The sequence below is a fragment of the Bombus terrestris genome, chromosome 6, assembly GCF_910591885.1.
Source record: "Bombus terrestris chromosome 6, iyBomTerr1.2, whole genome shotgun sequence".
In the NCBI taxonomy this organism is placed as follows: Eukaryota; Metazoa; Arthropoda; class Insecta; order Hymenoptera; family Apidae; genus Bombus; species Bombus terrestris.
In genome coordinates, this window is record NC_063274.1 from 14914521 (window position 1) to 14931277 (window position 16757).

Sequence of the window (16757 nt, forward strand, 5' to 3'; positions counted from 1 at the left end):
GTTAATTCTACTGTACTGATATAGTATACTATATATGGCATATGTTCAAAACATATAGATACAATTATACAAGTTTGTAATTTGCCTTATTGTACACTTCGTTTCCTCTATATTATTGTTACGTTTTTGGTTAATCGCTAATGACCAAAAAAAAAAAAAAAATGCTTGGCGCGACCATACATTATGCATTACGCATACATTATGCGAAAGCATTCCTTAAAGATATGTTCATGTGCCAATATTACGAGACTAACGTTCGTCATTTATATCCATTTTAAACGTTAGAACATCGAGGTGGTCGTGGCAAATTTTAGAAACTGCGACCACCGAGAGTTTCGGGCATTATGATGACTTTCCTTAAATGCGAATTTACCTTTGTTCTAATGATCGGCGATTCAAATGCCAACGATATTATGGTAATTTCCTCGATAATCGATTTCGCGTTGCTCCACGACCCTACCTGTGACCGCGATTTCACTTTTCCGTTCCTCTGGATAGCCGCGAGGGCAATAACGTTTTATCGCGGTTACGCGGACTCGCGCGCGCTGTCATAATTGTGCGGGAAGTCAGTGAGCGATTCAAGTGCTAACATATCGTAGAAAAAACGTTGAAACTTACCGATAAGACCGTATCGCTGCACCAACACCGACTGATTACGCGTAAAAGCAACCGGTCAGTGTTTAACCTAATTAAAAAAAAAAAGAACAAAAGGAAAGAGTAAGGAAGAAACGTTGCATCATTTACTCGTCCTACATTCAGATTTTATGAGCTGAAATATTATTTGATTGTATATACTAACGAATGGAAGCCTAATGCGACTCATCGTTAGTGGTAAATTCTATTAAATAATTCTAAATTCAATTAAAAAATAAAGAACGAAATAAGAAGGAGACGTTAGATTATTTTCCTCTCTGGTACGATCAGCATTTTCTTTAATTAAGCAAGATATATCTTTTTCTCTAAAGATTCATATAATTCCAGCATGTATTTAATCCTGTTTGTATTTAACCCATGATCCTCGTCGAATTTTTTATATTTCAATCTTGCTCTCATCTCAATAAGAAAGAAGGATTTGTAAAGCAGCGAGAAGATGTTTAATATAAAATCGAATGAAAAAATTATGTATACTAACAAGACTTTTTCATATTTTTTCAAAACGCCGAAGATATTTTTTAATATTATACAAATATACTTAGGTGGAAAATGAACGTGGCAGAATTAAAGCGCTGGTAGCTGTATTAGGGCCAATTCAAATAGACCGTCATTCCTGTCTTTCCTTTCTTATCAGCGTATAACTACATTTTCAATCAAGTAAAACACCGCTATTCATTAAAAAATAGTATCTGCTTGCCTCAAGAAAATGGCAATATAAATAATATTAACAGTTACGTTCACCATATCAAATCTAGTTAGTTTGATAAGTTACACGCCTTAGGCTAACTAACGCAACAAATCGAGTCCACGTAACAAAAATGGTAACAGATCCATTATTCGATCAGCTAATTATTTCTACGTTCTGCTTTCCAGTAACGATCCCGTTAACAGTTTAATAACTTCACCTTGATTGCCACGAGAATTACATTAAATTATGTAAGAACAAGCGAACCGTATTCAAAAACCGGTAAAACGAGACCCTGACACCGCTTTCGGTATCCCCGCTTAATACAACGCTATAAAATTGCAGCACGTGCAAGATGACACATCGTGGAATGAAATATTTTATAAGGAAAGTGATCATTTTACGCACAAGATTTTAGTTATTCAATCGAACAATTTTTTGGGGGCGTTAAAGGCGAAGACTAAAAAATACAGAGAATAATAATAGCGTTTCGTTAATTACGTTTTCGTTCGAAATAGTATATTGTTTTGTCTTCGCATTTACGCTCTAGTTCAGGATAGTATGAATCATGGGCTTCTATCTGAATATTTTTCTGCCTGCTTTTTGTATATTTTTCAAATCTATTAAGACGTGAGATAATGAATGTTTAATTTGCAACGTTATGCCACGCAACAATAGATACATAATAGATTTTTTGTAGAGATCTTCTTTCGTCCAATATTCGAACGAGTATATTTTTTTTATTTTCTAGAAACGACTATATTTAATGGACTGCTGATTTTTATGTATTCATGGAGGATTCGAAGACCTAAAAATGTATAACTGCAAAGTTGTATAAAATATCCAAAATGTAGTATTCGTTGTAATATTTAGCAGATAACAAAGATTATTGCCCAGGTTCTATCTTCTAAATTATATTCAGAAAAATATGAATTTGCGTTATAATACCTTAATTTACTTGGCTTGAGGGGTTAATCGTATTTTTACAATATTTTTTAATTATTTCGATCTTCCATGTTTAACCCTTAATTTCGCAATAGGCAAATTTTTATTTGCTAAAAAATTGGAGAGAATGAAAGGTTACTATTTAGTAACGGTATTTTACGGATATCTATAATTTGTTTCTCTGTGAAATCTAATTCTAATTTCTGAAAAGCTTTCTCACGGAAGCATGCCGCGATTATCAAACAAATCTCCGAGGTTTCGATAACTCGCACCCACTAATCTTCATAAATTAGGTGTTGAAAATTCAATGAAGTTTTAATTTCGATGAATTAGTTATCAATGAGAGTTACAAATTTAAGCACCGTCACGGTAACAAATCTTGCACGGTTTCAGGTGAAATGGTTTCTACAGTAGGATCAATTTGGATCAGTTCAAAGCAGTTTCATTAATCGAAACGAATGGGCTGTACCTGTGAACGCGTTGAAAATGGCGTTTCGAAGGCAACGAATTATTCGGCTGGCGACGACAGCTCCGATTTGGTTGGCTTTTCTTGTTCGATCGGTTGAATTTCGTGGCCCCTGTTCATCGCCGATGAAAACGCTTCATTGCCGCGAATAAAACCCCTGACATTTCCATGTAACCATGCCCAGCCAGTTCGACATTATACGCTTGAATTCGTTCGTCAAATATTACGTGTACAGCGAGATCATAAGCGAGATCAACTCTGTGTTGAATTCCAGACTTTTCCCATAGTTGGAATATTGTTTCACGAACGTGCAAGAAATTGATATAAACACTAGTTCTTCATTTGTTATTTCCATCTATTATTCACTTATTAATTTTTTATACCTTTCATTTCCATCTTTCCTGTTTGCTAGTTTTGCTATTATTTTCGTTTATTCTCTTTCTATTATAAATTAGCTGTTTCAGGTAATTTTACAATTTTTATTTTCAAATCTTTCTGTATTTCAAAATGTATATACAACTGTATAGTTTGTTAGTTCTCATCTGTTAGAACGATAAAAGGCTATTTTAGTTTCGGTTTTTTAATCGATAATACGAAGAGATACATTTGTATTAAGTAAGGAAATTATCTTGCAGATAATTTCATAACGAGCGAACTGCCTCAACGATACTATTACTTTTACTTAAATACTTTGGAGTGAACCTTAGACTTTAGATCCGACTAAATTATTTTCTATGACGATGTTATTTCCATTTGCCTGTGTATTAAAAAAAAAAGAAATTTTTCTACTTTCTTCATAATTCGCAGAACTGTAAAAATAGCCGTTGCCTTTTGCTATGTTTTTAATTATATTATCAGGCACACTGTCAATATATACTTTAATTTCCTGCTTCATTCTTTACCTCTCAACCTTCGAAATAAGACAATATTTACCAGAAACATTTTCTCCGGTCCTACTTCACTATATCAACGTAACATTCTTTCTCTGCAGAAACACCCTGTACATCTGGATCCCTCTCGTTCCCTTCTTTCTCCGCGAAGCATCTCTTTTCAGGCGTAAATTTTCTCCCCTTTTTAACAACGGCTCCGCTTTCCTGGCTCCTGTCTCTGGCTCCGCCACTCGACAGCTCTGCAACTTTTAATCCTGAAGACCCTTTCTTCCACTCTAGCTAGCAGCAACGATACACGTAACGTGGATCTGAATAACGACTCATCGAGTCGTGCAATCGGCGATTACCGAAAATTGCTGTCCATTCACCGGCTCGTCTTTCGCCTAATGAATTACACGATCGACCCGTGCAATTATTCTTCCCTTCTATTCCTCTTTTTCTTCTTGCTCCCTTTTCCCGTCGTTCCCGGCGCGTCCTTCTGTGTTTCTTTGTCTCGAGATCAAATAAGCGCGTGGAAAAGAACTTTCGCTGGTGAAAGCGATCGTCAATAGAAATAAACCGCATATTACGATGGCCGACCTTGGCACCACAGAACCCGACCTTTGAAAGTAAAACTCGCTCGTCCGCGTTTTGCAATTGCAAGGGTTATGCAACTAGCAGCATACGGATAATCGTCGGCTTTTTGCTCGTTGCTCTCGTTGTTATCGATTTATTTCCCCGTGGTCTTCTAAATTGGACCCTTCTGTTTTCTTCGGAAGTAATTTGTGGAATATTTCTTATAACGGAGATTACCAGGAAGTAACGACGAAGCAGAGATTTTTTTCAAAGGAGTGGTATCGTTATCGTAGTTGGACGAGTATAATTTTTCAAGCGAGTACAGGTGTAGAATGAAATTGTTTTTATCGACACGTTTAGTGTATATCCGAAGTAATGATTATGAAGTTGTTTAAAATCGGATGTATTACTTAATTTAAAGATTAAGTCAATCGTATCAGCATTATTAAGTTTATGATCGGTGCCGACTGGTTTGTATATGTTTCCTCTTTTGTGATTAAATATAAGTTTGTTAATTTCGGATTTGTAAGAACTTGGTATTCTCGCTGTTTCGAAGCAGTTTGGCTAGACTTGTACTCATGAAGGAAAAGAAGAATGACCCGGAAACTGCAATTCACTTTGAAAGAAGCAGACCGTATACTTGTTTTAAGCATATAATATACTATATATTAAATACTCTGTAATAGTATATAACGTACCATGTACGAAAAAAATAATAGATCGAGCCTTATGTGGAAAATGATACACAAATGGAAACAATGTCTGTTTGAATGTTTTGTGATCTTGAGATGGACGAAAGAGGACCTCGAAAAGAAATATTTACCACTAACGATCTAATATAAGCGTATAGAAATATTAAAAACAAGTTGAGAATTATTTCAAAGTACTTAGATGTTCATACTCGAATCAAGTTTAACGGAGGATGGATATTTATTTAAAAGAGACCAATTGTTTCGATTGTATAATTATTAAACGATTGATAAATGAAGTCCAGTAGGATTCCAAAACAACTGGAGCAAAGTTATTGAGCAACTATCGTGTTTCACCACGAGCGAACATTCAACGAGAATGATTAATCGTTTGACAAGATCCAGATGCTTGCGATACTCCTCTTACAAGTTTCACAGCATTAACCAATATCCTTCCTGGCTATCGTCAGTGACCAAGCTATCAAAGATTCTTTAATTTCGTAACCTTAATTTCCCTTCATTTTCACAAGCGCAAAACGTTGGTCAAGAGCGTGGAGAACTTCCGTGAAACAGGCTTTTCTCTCTTGCCGCTTCATTCGGTAGGGAACGCTTTACAATTAAACAGATTGCGCCCAGGCAACGTTGGGGCCATTTTAATTTCGCGACTGCTACTTTCTTCGGCGTTCCGCTGCAAACATCTGCCGCGAATATAATCGCAGAAATTGGTGCCTCCGTTCATCCTCCTCGGCATAACTGAGAATTCCTCTTTCAAAGTAAGCAAACGCAATTAGAATCGCGTTTTTGATTCTGTCGCCGCTAATGCTAAGCGAAATATTTAGAGAGACGGGAGGAATTTCATTTCTCCGACCTACTGCAATTCGTCTAAATACTTCAGTCCCACGCTTGTCTTCCGTGCTGTTTACTTCGTTCGCGTCTATTGATAACGTTAACAAGTTAATAGTTGCTGACGTGGCAACAAGTTTTTATCGTTTCTAAACTACCACACGTTACATTAATCGTCAGTGGCACTGAAAAAACGGAGAATTTTTAGTTGTTTGTTTCAATCTCAAGTAATAACAAGCGATATAAAGAACGATATTTAAAATGATTAAATGTCAGAGTTGAAAATTTTAGTAGACACAGAAAAAAAGAAAGCGTGTCTGTTAATTTTGTAATTTACATCATTCGGGGCTTTTAACATTTATTACTATTAATTATTATTCATGTTTTATCACAATGTAATTAGCTCACAGAATCGTAGCTGTATCATTTTAAGTTCTAGAATAAAATAAATTATTCCAACACTTACAACTTTCTTCACCTTACTTCACGTATAATTTACGCTCTCTCGCACTTTCTTTTACATTCTCAGCATTTATATCGCTTATTATTCCAATTGCTCGATCGTTGTGCTTGTTGTGATCGCAGGACCTTGCTGTCTCCTATCGTAGCATTTTGAGCTAAGTCGATATTTAACATTAAAATTACCACACCAGTCAAATTGACTGGTTTTACAATTTTATTTTACTTCACGTTATATTTTCTTTCCGCAATGATGTAATGACTTTCGCAACGATAACTAAAAGAATAATATAATGAATTTTATTTTGTTTTTTATGTATTCAAACACAAAATAATTTTATATGAAGTTACTTATACCAATACCAGTCAAAATGACTGGTACTTGTCAAAGTATAAAAGGGTCCTGCAATCTGTTTATTGAAGCTTAATTAACCAGTTTCCTCGTTTTGTACAACTTCTTATACGTTTTTTAAATTTTTATTGCGTATCATTCAATATGATGATATCAGTTATCAAGAAAATTCCAGATCGATCGCCAGAACACTAAATATTAACACTAGAAATTCCACAACAGTCAAAATGACTGGTTCTACAATTTTATAAATGTATCAATTCTCGTTTAGGGATCATAGTCCCAGATGGATTAATAATACGAAAAATGTACTACATAACATTGAATTCCTTCTGTAAGAAAGTAATAAATCAATAAATATAAAAATATTTCATTATTACGTATTTTTTAAAGACCAATCATTTTGACTGGTTTTGGTAGAAATAGCTTCATGTTAGCTATCGGTAATTCTAGTGTTAATTCGTTTACAAGGAACGTCGTTGCATTGATACGCTGAACCTTTATTTCAACATTCACAACATTCCTTGCTCGACACTCGTCGCATCATTTATTGAAAATGTATAATACGAAGCAATGTTTTTAAGTAGCCGATATTCCAGACCTTTACCCATTGTATTAAAAGAAGGAATCGTGAAACTGCACTTAGAGCCGCGGATTTTCGTTTTCTTCTCGTTCGATTATGCATGTGAAGGCACGTGTGGTTTTGGGAATGTCGGGTGACTTTAAAGACCGCTTCATTGCGAATTCCACGCGATAATGTCATCAATCTCCTCGCATCGCGGCCGGCCTCTCTCCGATCCTTTCACGTTGTTTCTTTTCTTCCGTTCTTCGTCATCTTGGTCCTCGTTTTATCTTCATCCCCCTTCATCCACTTATTCTCTACTGTCTCCGCTTCGTTTTCTGATTTCCCTTTTTCTTTTCGAAACTCGTTCCTAACGGTATGCAGATATATTCATGAAATTGCTCGGTGAACGTGAGCAGAAGCGCATGGAACTGGCAACAAATTGTAGATGCTCGTCTTGAAGGCTATAGAATCAATACTCCGTTACGTAGAAGAGAACGCAGGAACAGAAGGGAAAGGTAGAAAGAAAGAAAAGGAGACAGGCGAGAGGAGACAAAGAAAGTTGGAAAAGAAAACAAAAAAGAAAAAAAAGAAAAAAAAAGAAAAAAAGGGACGGCGGAAGGAAAGGAACGAAAGGATCCGCAGTTTCCGCGATGCGGCAGTAATCACGACCAGCTAATTAGGGCGGTAATTTCTGCTAATTGCTTTCATTAGTACAGACCGAACTACCGTCTTCTTTATCGCCGATATAATTCTATAATTACGTCGATTTCACGGTACCATGTTTTATAACTGTACTTCCTGTGTCAATTGGCCAACTTTGAGTCGTGGTTGGAGTCTACGAAGCACAATGTCCATAGCATTTTATTGTGGTGTCACGTGAATCTGTTTTATTTATTAAACAGCAGCTTCACTTTTACTCTGTTCTTCTTAGTAACTTCGTAAGAATTGTTTCTCGGTATTTAGATTCGAAGAATTAATAATCCGAAATAGTTTTCCGTAATTATAATTATGGAAAAGCGACTTAATAATAAGTGCTATATAGATGCGTGTTATACGTTAAGAACGTTTAACGAAATTTTAAAAGCGTTATAATTAACGTTTGTTTGCAATTTAATTGCTTTATATAATTAATTTGCTAACATTTACTTTTAATTACGTCAAAAATAAGCTTATTCTCTTGTTTAGTTCTTTTAAAAAGTGATATTAACGCTCTATGCAGGAAATGTACAGTGGCTTACATTATTACTTGCGTAATTTTGAAAATAAAAAAGAAAGAAAATGAATTACAGAAGCCGAAACAGTTAGCCACGATATTACGTGAAATTTTGATTAGCACATTCGTATATATGTTCCAGAGTAACTTTGATACCTAATGTAAGAGTAACTGCAAAACGATTACATTATGTCGAAAAGTAACTTCGAAACTTTTGCAATATTTCACGAGGAAAGTAACTTCGGAACTCCTATATTATTTCACGTTCAAGAATAGCTTCAACACTTAGCGCGGAAATGACTTCGAAACTCCTGCGTTATTCTACGATAAAGGTTCTCAGTTTACGTCGGCTAATTTATTTAGACCCCGATAAGTTATCAAGCGTGTCAGAGTCTACAGATATAGCTACGCCTGAAAATTCAAGTTACGATAGTTTATATTACCGTTCATATGTACATGCATGTAATAAGATTTAATAAGATACTTGCGAAATACGAGGTAAATCTTGAAAGTTTTCAGAAACTTTCAAGTATCTTTGCCTCCTTGACGTTTCATAATTTAAAAGGTCCATATGCATGTCTATGTTTAATATTATAAAATTTCTCAATGATCATACGTATACCTAAATCACGGAATTAAATTACGTTCTTTGTATAATAAAATTAAATCGCCTCTCTCAATTGCTGAATATGATCGTTCAATCAGTTTGCGTTTATCATTATTTTATTTACTAATTTACTTTTATTTAATAATTTATCATTATTTGATTCTGCACTTTAAACGATGCCTCGATTCAAATTCAGATATTTTCTAGTCCAGCTTTTTGAATATACTGTGTGTAATATACCGTGTGTAATATACTGTGTATATATATATTGGATAATTCTTGCAAATTGTTCTTAAACGCGTTTGCCATATATTGTCAAAATCAATAACGATTAATAGCCTGATAATTTAGCTCGATTATCATATTCTGTACGAAACATCAATTTATTGACATCTATCGTCGATAAACTTACTATCGTACAATTGGTTCGTGCCTCTCATGTTACTAAAATGAAATGAAAGATCTTGAAAATGTTCTATGATCGATTATTATAACGTATTATATCCCCCCGTAATCACGAGTCGCATCTACAATTTTTTTTCGCCTTCCAACTCGTCGTTAATCATCATTGACCGCCGTTATCCGTTTCTTATCCTGCGACCGAATGATTTTTCCTTTGCCGCATTTCTACGCTGTACGTTATCGTAAAGCACCGATGACACTGTTCTATGTGTGCACGCGAGTCGCAATAAAGCGAGTCGGAAATGCGAGAAATTTCGACGGCGACCGAATACTTTCACGAACGTACACAAACGTAACCCGTATATCACCGCGGGAAACGACAATCGGTTGGCTATACAGAGGCCGATTGCGCGCGGGTATTACGAGCGCAACGGGTCGCCGGAAGTTACGTTTGACAAACCGCATGTAAGCGGAACACGGACATGGCCGTTCGCGATTCCGTGTAATTTTATGTTTGTGTTTGCTGAACCGTGATCGCGTTTCTGCGGCAGCCTAAGCGGCACGCGTGCGGTCATTCCCGATTCCAGCGAACTATCACTCTATTTGGCCGATTCTGTGTTACGTCCAACTGATCCGCGATCATAATCCCCCATTCCCTGATTATCTACCGATCTAAAGCATAATTCGATAGCCAGTTGTTTTAGGATATTAACGAGACGTTTCGTCGGAGAGCTGGGCGGCAATTACGGTTGTGGAAATTGTGTCGTTCGAGATTGAAAAGAGGGTGATTCGAAAGAGTCGACAGTGGAAACAGGTGTTCTGATAATCCCTCGAGTTAAAGTAGAATTCGATTTAGAGTTGTTTCGCGGTGTTAACGAGAGATTCTTTTTCGAGAGGCAGTGACAACGACGGCTGTCAAAAACGTCGTTCCAGATTGAAAAGCGGTTGTTCGAAAGGAGCTCTTTGATATAGCTGAGTGTATTTCTTTCGAACGTTATGCATCGTATCCTGTTATTCAAAAACTAATTAATAACTAATAAAAACTAATTTCATAAACTAAAATGTCTCCTTTGTACTTAACGACGAAGGAAATATTTTAGATATAATCTAAATAGCTTCGAATAGAGGAAAAGAAATTTTCTTACGGCTATTTTCGATGGCTTGTGTAACATTACTGGAAAAATTATTTACTATTGAGAATTTACTATTACACGTAAGGTACTGTGCCGATTTAACAAATTTCGTTCAAAAACTAACGGCAACGAATAGCTGATCTTTGTTGACAGAAAAGATATTCGATATTATCTATAGAAATTAAATTGTGGAGATATCGGAAGAATATTTTAATAGTAAATTGAACAAATTTACGGTGTCTGAATAGGTAAATTATATTTTCTGAGAACGTTCAATTTCTTCCTGCATTTTTTAAAAATAGACCAGATAACAAGCTATCGTTTGAAAGCACCTCGCCGACAAAATGCTTAATAAACATATTGAAATTGCATATAGCGCGCATATAGTAAATATTTCTATTCACGTACCTTGCAGGCTGGAATACCACCCGTCCAAGAAGTTTGACCTGAACAACCTGTTCCAATTCCAGGTTGAACTTTCAAGACTGTCACTGTCGCTGTCAAAGCTCACATCAGGGAAATCGAAGGCTGCTGACATCATTTGACTTCCAACATCGGATGGCAAAACAACGACGGTGTCTACATTATTTTTGTCGCTAGTATCTGCGTTACGTGCACCTGTAAAAAATAACAAAATTATTTGAAAAACACGTTAGATATTAAATACTAATTAAATACTAATGCTTACTAATTATAGCTGTTGAGATGGATCTTTGATAAGATTTTTCAATTTTAAATAACTAAATCACATTTAAGATCTAACCGAGGATTAAGTATTAGCTTTGAACGTTGTAATTGTATATAAATTGTGTATATATTTTAATAAATATTGTAATAAGTAACATAAATTTTTCCTCGCTCTAAAATGAAATTTCTGATGACATATATATGAGGGCCTACGTCGACTAACAATATCCTATTTTTTAAATTATACAGTTACGTGATATGATGATATTCAGTTTATTCGAATAATTTTTAACATTAATACTCAAGTTGACTACCACGTTCGGTACATATTATACATATGTAACATTGAACGATGACTCGGGATAGGTTGTTTGTTATTAAATTCCGGAATATTCAAGTATTTCGATGATTGCATATCTCGTAACGTTACGTAAATATGCGTGTATCTTTCGTTGCCGATTTATATGCTAGTACCGAAAAGAACGGTCGTTATAGAAAGTTTTAATGAAAAACATATGGCGAGAGTATATATTACGTCATCGTATGCACTGTATTTGTAAAGTTAAATTGATATGAGAGGAAAAGTTTCAAAATTACCGAGTACATTATACGTGACGAAGTAAGAAGGAGTATGGATTGTAAACCAAATTGCCATACTAACAATAAGCAAATCTAAAAACATGAGCTATATTTTTTTCTTTATAAAAAGAAGTGAATTTTGTTAGTATTAAAAAATATGTATTTTTATTATTCGTCAAACAATTTTAAGTTTAACCTTCCATTCTCTGTGATTGTGAAAAATACATTTTCCATGAAAGAATTTGTTTTATCCAGCTTATGACTCCCTCTTGAAACCGTATAACCTCTGTTTAACCCATTTTTCTAAAGATAATATCTAGGTAAATCATTCTGGTATTTTAAAGAGCCATATAGATAGAATATATATATATAAAAATTCAGGTGAGCTAAATATAAGCACCGCCTAGTTTCAAGATTTGTAAGAATACGTCAAGACCGTAGATATAAGAAGTATAGATCACAGATGTTGTGTTGATAAAATCGACTTCATAAAGAGAAATAGAAATAAATAACAAGTTTTTCTTTCCCTTTCTATAGGCGGAGCAAATATCAGCTACGAAGGGAAAGTGATATCAAAATATGTCTATCTCGTTTTAACATGCTCTTTATTTCCCAGCCGTGATCTATATCTGCTATTTCAATGGTCGACACTTGCTCGAAAATGGACAATTTTCGAATCATGTGATTCACGTTTAACCTATTGCCCCTTTTAAACGAATTCTCTCGTTTCGATTTTGAAAATTCCACCTTTTAACCGTTTGAGTCCCAGGGGTCTTTGAAAAAACAGGATCGAAAAATCCCGAACAGCGCGATAGCGCTTGTCTTAATTGATTACGAAGAGAAATAATTTGTTATTTTATGAAACACATCTATCTTATTATATGTACTATTAGTTTATACGTATTTCAAGTTTTGTTGAATAAAAATTATTGAGAAGATAACAAAATACAAAATACCCTCAGTCGTCCGTAGCGTTCAAATGTACTGGGACTTTTCGATACAAAATCTAAACAAAGCGATCGCGCTATTTGGAACTCAAACGGTTAATTTCGATCGTGTCATCTACTAGACAAGCTTAAAAAAAGCAACTAAATTGAATCAATACTGATATACTTCATGACTTTTCCGTATATATTGCGTGTCAGATGTCACAAGGAAAATTGAATTTCGTAACGCCAGTCCGTTTTTCAGCTTATTAACTTTAATTCGTCTCTTGTTGCTCGTAAAATTTGTTGTACGAATAAAAATAGAATATCAATCGCGTATTCGATGAAATATAATTTTCAGAAATTGTAGAATTTCTTAAACACGAGTTCAATTACACGTGCTTCTTTCAAATATGAATTAGCACGGATAAAGAAGAGAAGCCAGTGCAGCTGCGAAGCTTTCAATCGCGAAACTTCAAATACACGCGTCGATCGAAGAAGGTCGTTTAAAAACGAGGAGGACCAGAATGCGACCTTATAATAATTATTCTTGCTCTCGGCGTGGCGTTTTGCCCGCGCGATCCTTTCAAACGGCTCGTGGCACTTAGTGCTTTACAGCGAATTTGCCGTAGTGATTTATCGTCGAGCCCTTTTAGTGCCACGCCACTGGATCCGCTACCGACCTCACTGTCAGCCAGGAAATGCAGGATTCTGTACTTCTGTGCTAGGAGTTTGACACGCATGAACAAACTTAATCGGTAATCGATAAGCAGAGTATGTCTGGTAAGGATTAAAAAGCAAGAGAAAAGAGAAGAAACGAAGAAGAAAAAGAAAAAGAAAGGAAAAGAGGAGAAAACAATAAAAACAGCGACCACGTGACGTCTCATTTGCAAAGTGTCAAAGCGCTGCGTGTAACTAAAGTCTCGACGGCGTGGTGCACGGCTATCGTTCCGGAATGATCGATCGTGTCTTCTTTTAAACAGCCCCTCCTCTCGTTTGTATATCAAACGGTCCGTCACACAGTATTCCTTCCTCTCAAAGAACCTCGAATTTTTTTCATAGACGCTACACCGTTTATACGGGATAAAATGTAAAACAGGGATGTTTTTTGATAAAGAAAAACGCGAATGTAAAGTTACGATCGATCATGACTATCGGCGAAAGATAACGTAATACCTCTATATTCTGTGCTACCCTTGCAAAGTGTAATCCTCGTTTCGTGTACAGAATGTTCGAGCATAATTTAATTTCAATTTGTAGAGGCACGGTAGCTGGGTATATAAGTACGGCGAGGTGAAGAAATTGGGCGCGCAACGTTTGAAAGACGTCGACGGGATGTTCGTGAAAATTTCTCAGAGGGAAACCGCGAGAGGCGTTACGGACGTTTCTAAGATCGTCTTTGTTTCTGTACACGGGATATTATATTCTATACAACCCCCTGCGGTGCTTTCAAAATAAGCTGTTAAATGAAATTATTCAAGATTTAAGATATATGATAATACAATTTTCGAACTATTACAAAGTTATTTCGTAGAATAATCTGTTAAACAGACAAGTATTCTTATGCTAAAAAGACTTAAACCATTTTTAATGCTTTATACATAGTCGTTGTACCTTGTATAACGTATATAATTTATAATCGTAATATATGCATACAATCGTTATATACGAGTTTCTTAATCATCGTATCTGTAAATTTACAAATTTTCAAGTCCGCAAACTTTTAAGTATTCTATCTTTCGAGTTACTAAACCCTTCAATTTTCTTACTTTTAAACTTGTAAGTTTTTGTAATATCTCGTTAAGTTTCCTCATTCACTTACTTAACCCTTTCAGGAAAACAAAAGACTGTCTTCGCAAGCGAAAGAGGTGTTCAGAATCATTGAACTTGAAAAATTTCGCGTTATATAATCTTTGAATTATCCAACTGGTAAATTTTTAATTGTACTTCGTTAACTTTTCAAGTTAGCTTTACAGGAGAAACTTACGATATACCAATAACTCTGAAAACAAATAATCTTATGAAATCTTAAAAACAGTAAAAGCAATCTCCCCCAAAGAAATCACTATCGTTGACACGAGCATCTAATATGTAAGGGGCGTCGAAAAATAGAAAGAGAGAAAGATAGAGATAGGAGCATATTCATCGGACTCTGCGAAGTAGACTTTTCTCGAATGCTTCTGGCGATTATTCAATTTACTGGTAGCCAATTCATATTAACGCACGTAGAAACGTAGGAGTCAGTTTGAGTCAATCTAATTCCTGTTTGGAAGCCCCTCCCCGTGCGAAAAACGACGCACGGTCTATCATAGCTCGAGGAAATTCGCGACCACAGCTTTCAATGATGAAAAATCGTCGAGATTGCTGCCACGGAATGAAATGTTTTGACAGACGACAACGACAAGATACTACTCCCTTATTGAATTCCCTCCTCCAAGGCTTCTATAGTATACGAGAAACGAATTCAGAATTATTCCATACAACATTTTCCAAGCAGCTAGACACCGAGCATGCCACTGTCTTTATTAAATTGTAATAAAGTTATTGCAATAAAGTACACGCAATCCTGCATACCGAAATAAAAACAGTGTTTTGTATCGGTATTGTGTTAGGTGCATGATGAAATGTCAAAACCTAGGAAAGAGGAAATCGAGAGGAGTAGACAAGCCTGTGTTATACAAATGCGTAGGAATCGTCAACTTATTGTCATTTTATAGAACGTTGCTGAAAAGAAGACTGGCGTGAGGAACGCGAATCCGATTAGCTGTTTCGTATAGACTCAACACAATCATAACGATAAGCACGCGTATTGATCGCTACCTTGTCCTCGTTCCATCGCGCTAGTCTTCTTTTCGGCAACGCATAGTAGTACATACTTCGTCCTTTTTAATCGTTTTTGAATCCCTCCAATGTGAAAAAATGATGGGAAGTTGAGATTAAATGTATCATAAATATACTTAATATACTTAAATATACTTCATTTCTTTATAGCGAAGTTACGTTGCACTTTTGACGTTAGATGTAGAAAACATGTACTTTCAGCTTATCGTACTCGACAATTCCTAATAATCATGTCGCGTGTAATAATATTTAAGACGTAAAGTTCATAGCATTATTCTTGATAACTTGCTCGAGCCTCTCTCGCACTCTACTGTGAGGGGCTTGACGAAGTTACTGAGTTAGTGGCTTTAGCCATTACGTAGGCCATACCGTGTCTAATTACGATCTAAACTTAAGAAAGTCTTTCATCGTCAAAAATGTCAGACATTTCTTTCAACTTATGTTTCTTTATTTTAATTCCTGCAAACTCTCGATTAGATCTTGAAGAGAGTCGAATGAAATATGCACGATGGTAAAGAAAATAAGGCGTTACACAATTAAAAAAATGTTACAAAAAGTAAAACAGACAGTGACATAATAAACCAAAAATTCCATCTACTCTATACATACAACCGATATTTCTCAATATACTTTCATGAAATAAATGCTACAGCCTCTACAAGCTTATCTACTTCAGCCTTATGCGATTCATTATAATAACGCTATCAATCTCAACAACGAACAAAACTTTTCATTAATTTTTATCGAACTCTCGTATCGTCGATTCCCATGTCCGTGATTCTCATAAAGCAGAAAACTGCCCGAAAGAAATTCATCGTTAACAGACATGCTGTTTGGCCATCGTTAATTCAGAACTCTCTCTCGCCAAGCGACTACAACGAGAGTCACGAAATTATCTCCGGGCATTAAAATTAATTTCTACGAGTATAGCGTTCACGGAGACGCGTTAAAGCGAGCAAAGTTCGGTAACTTCCAGCGAACTTCCACTCCTGAGCAGTTTATCGTCGACCGTTCGTACAGCGGAACGCTTAGCCGGTAAATCTGCTCGTCTATCCGCAAATATGGTAAACTATATATGTACCGTGGTTCATGGACCCTCGTGATACTTCGACGCTTTCCCGCGTCGCGTCGTGTCACATTTTTCCTCGCGCCTTTCTCTGTACACGGGTCTCTGGCCTCCCTTGAGAAATTTGAACCTGATCGATTTATCGGACGCGGCTCCTGCCACCCTTTTTTCCTCCGTTTTCTCTCTTTTTTCTTCTTCTC

General features: G+C 35.8%; 1 protein-coding gene across 1 annotated transcript in view; it reads right to left on the reverse strand.

Moving 5' to 3' along the window:
* Positions 1-16757, reverse strand: part of LOC100642807 (icarapin-like) — a 55395-nt gene that overhangs the window by 10702 nt on the left and 27936 nt on the right. Inside the window, exon 2 of the mRNA XM_003396180.4 lies at positions 10867-11076. Coding sequence (XP_003396228.1) covers positions 10867-11076 — 210 coding nt within the window. The remainder of the gene's footprint in view (positions 1-10866; positions 11077-16757) is intronic.